The sequence below is a fragment of the Atta colombica genome, unplaced genomic scaffold, assembly GCF_001594045.1.
Source record: "Atta colombica isolate Treedump-2 unplaced genomic scaffold, Acol1.0 scaffold261, whole genome shotgun sequence".
NCBI classification, from domain to species: Eukaryota; Metazoa; Arthropoda; class Insecta; order Hymenoptera; family Formicidae; genus Atta; species Atta colombica.
In genome coordinates, this window is record NW_017259361.1 from 301,112 (window position 1) to 305,632 (window position 4,521).

Consider the following 4,521-nt stretch of genomic DNA (forward strand, 5'->3'; position numbering starts at 1 on the left):
ATACATACATACATACATACATACATACATACATACATACATACATACATACATACATACATACATACATACATACACAGATACTATTGAAATATATACTTATAGATACTATTTAAATATTTAATATTAAATATTTAAATATTAAAGAATAAGAAGAAGAAGGATAATGCAATTTTAAAAAGCTAAGAAGATTTGCAGACAAACTTTTAAAACATTTGATTGACAATTCAATCAATATCTTTTTCTTATCCGTAGGAGATGAAATTCTTATTGCTAGAACAAAAATATTTAGAATATTTAGAAGAAGGCATGGTGTTTGATGCGTTACATGTACTGCGCAATGAGCTTACACCTTTGGGGCATAATACCGGTCGTATTCACCAGTTATCTTTATTTATGATGTGCAGTGGACGAGATGAATTACAGGTATTCCATATATTTGATTTAAATAATGAACACAGATTTCGTATTGCATTTTATTGATTTAGGTCGTGTACTAATAAGTTCCTACAACAACTGAAGCTTTCTCATTCTTAAAATATAGTTGAAACTAATTTATAACTGAAAATTTGGTCACTAGCAAATGGACACTTGTTGACAGACACGCGCAGGTTGGGATGGCAAAGGATCAGCCTCCAGGGCTGCACTTATGGACAGACTGCAAAGATTTCTGCCACCCTCCATTATGTTACCGCCTCGCAGACTTCATTCTTTACTTTGTCAAGCTGTGGAAATGCAAAATCAACTCTGCACGTATCACATAACGCATTCGCAGGTATATGTTAATGAATTAATGAATTAAATTGCGATTTGAATCGCAAACTATGCTCTATCTCTTATAATATTACTTTTTATTTTTATATTTTATACCTATAAGAAAATAGAGCTAGAGAATTCAGTTCATTTTGATTTAACTATCTTTCCAAGAATTTCTTTCAATTTTTTTATGTATGCGTGCTTGTGTGTATACACATACATAAAGTGTCTCAGAAAGAATGCGATTTCTTTTACTAGCAGATTTTGTGAAACATTCTAAAAGTCTTATACGAAAATATCGAGATTATAATATTTTTTAAATTATAAACAATTAAAGTTCGTCAATTGCAGTGTCTGAAATTCACGCATTCAGTTAGGGCGTATCGCGCGCGTAGTGAAAGTGCCTTTGTACATTAACTCGCTTTTAAATATTGACATAATTAATATGCTTATTAATAAATTTAACTGCCGAAATTTCTATTTTAAAGCGTTAATGATGTTATAGTGTGACTACTTTCTATGCCGAAAATCTCAGGGTTCAAATCCATCCAGAACACAAAAGTTTGATTTGATTGCCATCCCTCGGAAGGCAATGGCAAACCACCGAGAATATATTTGCCACCGCCGTTCGGAGCCGGTGTTAAAAACTGTAGGTCTCATATATCAGTAGATATATCAGTAGATGCATTGATTCTCTAGGGGATTCAAAATTAGATTAACAATCTAATTCCGGAAAAATTATTGTTTCGGAATCTTATTTCCAGAGAAGACCGAGTTCTATTTGGACCGTAGTGCCATTGAATGGAATGATATTATAATTAACAGCACTTTAAAACAGCAATCTTATAATGGTTATGTAGAGTTCTTCTACATTGATAATTTCATAAAAAGGTTGAATATATGAATTTCGAAAAAACAAATCCGAAAAAATGTCAAATATTAATTCAATTTTAATGTAATTATACATAATAAATTGTTGATACATGTCTATTCAGCAATTGCAACACAATATCAAAAAATGAGAGAAATAATATTAACTGCACAAACTATGAAAAAATATATACTCGCAAAATTCATAAAATTAAGCATACTATTCTTTCAGAAATAAGATATTCTTCGATTTTTTGAATATTTTATTTAGATAAAGAAATAGATAAAAAGTATGTATATCTGACGGTCGGTCAGGAATCGTTTTATTCTACATTTCCTTATGTTCGAAAAATCGAAAATTATCATAACGATCCTAACTCAAGAAAAAAATTGGTACATTGAAATAAAATTAATAAAATCTTTATTCACATCGTTACGAAAACTATTAGTTTTTAAATTATTAAAGCATAACTGACAGCAATTTCATAACGATGTGAATAAAGGATTTTATTCTTTATTCCCTTCATGTTTATGTAAAAAACTGATTGCTTCACGTGATTCTGCAGCCCAAAAACTATAAAGAAACATACACATTTCACTTCCTGATTGGGGGCAAAAATCGACGACTTTTATTCGTTCTCCTTAAAGCCTGTTCTATAATATGCTTTTTGTTTCCTATTTTTTGCATTTGCTTATTTTTTACATCTTATCTTTTTGCTTCTTATCCGATTTTTTGTTTTATATCATCCGAGATAAAAGTTAACGAACTTCGAAAGAAACAAGAAATATATAGCAAAAAATACAATTGTCAATAAAACGATTGCAAAAGAGAAAAAAGCAAAAAGTAAAAAACAAGAATCAAAGAGCACATTATAGAATAGGCTTTAGGAGAACAAAATATGATGCATGTAACAAATTTTTTTGTATGTGTTTTTTATAAAATATATATGCAACTTCATTGATATCTTTTGTTTAAAAGTATTGTGTTATGTAAAAAGCAATGAATTTTCTTCTATAATATTTCTTTTAATTATTCTGCATGTTAAAGTATTAAGATAATTTATCTCTTGTTAAAGTTTGTTAGTTATTGTTGTTGTAAAAAATAAATATTTTACTTCAATTCTGATATTTTGAAATATAAAATATCGTATAAAATTTATTTTTCGATTGTGTATATTCTCTTATAACTACGAAATTTTTGCTATAAGACATGCAAAAATTTTTTTTATAAAATCTTTCTCATTTTTCAAAATTGTAAGTGTTGTATATATGACTTTTAAATTGAGATTTTGTGCAATATAAAGACGTCTGTGAAAGCAGATTTATTTCATTATTATTGTTATACATATAACGAATAAGTTTATGTGCTTTTACTGTTACAATTATTCTCGATAATATCTCATGCAATGTTTCATAATGAAATAATTTTTCTTGTAAAGCAGACAAATCTAGAAAATGTCTCTCTACTTGTGGATCATAATTGTGGTGAGGAACAATTTCCGTGCCATACCATACAGGTACTCAACGATCACTGCGACGAAGTTTGGTATTGCAAATTTTCACCCGATGGTCTCAAGCTCGCCACAGGTTCTAAAGATATGACTGTAATTATATGGGATGTAGATCCAGTAAGTATACATACATAATACTATATGCGCATTAACAATGTACATCATATTCTCTTGAATAAAGAAATTTTTTGTAAATTTTTTTATCAACTTTGACACGATTTTTTTTTTCAAAAAACTTAAATATTTAAATTTGTGAATAAATGATTGAAAACAAAAGATTTTCTAAGAATAAATTTTAAAAAGAATAGACGAATAATAAACTATACTACTTTCTAATAACTACTTTCGAGTCATTTTTTAGGCTCATACAAGTTTTTGTTGTAATAAACAAACTTATTGCTATCGATTCCAATTCTTTAATCCCAACAATTCGCTATAAAGTTTATCAGTACACATTGTTTCATATTTATTATAATACATTATAATATTATTCAACTTCCTAGCTATGGAAAATGACAAATAAATCAATTTTTTTTAAATGAATATAAGTATTTTTTTTAAGCAATATATTTATTATTAAATAAGGCCCACTTATGTAATTATTATTATGACTTGACATAATTGTTATTTGTTTGTTATGTGTGGCATATACTAGAGAATAACGATTTTTAATATTGCTATTTTTTAAGAAATTAAAATTGCATTCAAATTGCTAGAAATTTCCAAAGTACTAGAGTTACTTATAAACAAAATTAATGATGATTGTAATGTATGAGAGTAGAGTAAGTCCTAAGGAATTTCCTTTTTGTGATTAATAATCATTTTAAAACTGATTTAGAAAGATAATATTTATTTCCTTTATTATTTTTAATTTATTTTTTATTATATTCATGTGTATAATAATATCAGAGTTAAAAAAAAAGTTTTGTTCGTTCATTTACAAATATTCTATATAAACAATATATTTGATTTTTGTGAATAAATGAAAGAAAGATTTGATTCTCTCTCTCTCTCTCTCTCTCTCTCTCTCTCTCTCTCTCTCTCACTTAATTTATTTCAATATCTCCATAAATAGAATTTAAAAAAAATGAAATTAATTAGATGAATCTTATTCGATTCAGGTACCTTATTCATTATTTTTTAAACAATTTCAAGATTTTTCACTACTTTGATAGAAATTTGAGATTTAGTTGATACATAAAAATATATAAAAATAATGTTGAAAATTGGAAAATTGTAGTAAATAATGATCTCTTTCAAAATTTTTAAATTCTTAAAAAAACTAATTAAAAAATCTGCAATTTAAAACCAGTGCGCTTAGTAGCAAATAGCTTATATAGTTTTGTTTCTGAATATATGTATATTTATATATAGAATATATGTG

At 26.8% G+C, this 4,521-nt stretch overlaps 1 protein-coding gene across 1 annotated transcript in view; it reads left to right on the plus strand.

The window, feature by feature from the left end:
- LOC108689159 (WD repeat-containing protein 26) overlaps positions 1 to 4,521 on the plus strand; it is a 9,834-nt gene that overhangs the window by 2,822 nt on the left and 2,491 nt on the right. The window contains 3 exon segments of the mRNA XM_018195806.1: positions 256 to 426; positions 602 to 775; positions 3,066 to 3,285. Of these exon segments, the coding sequence (XP_018051295.1) occupies positions 256 to 426; positions 602 to 775; positions 3,066 to 3,285 (565 nt within the window).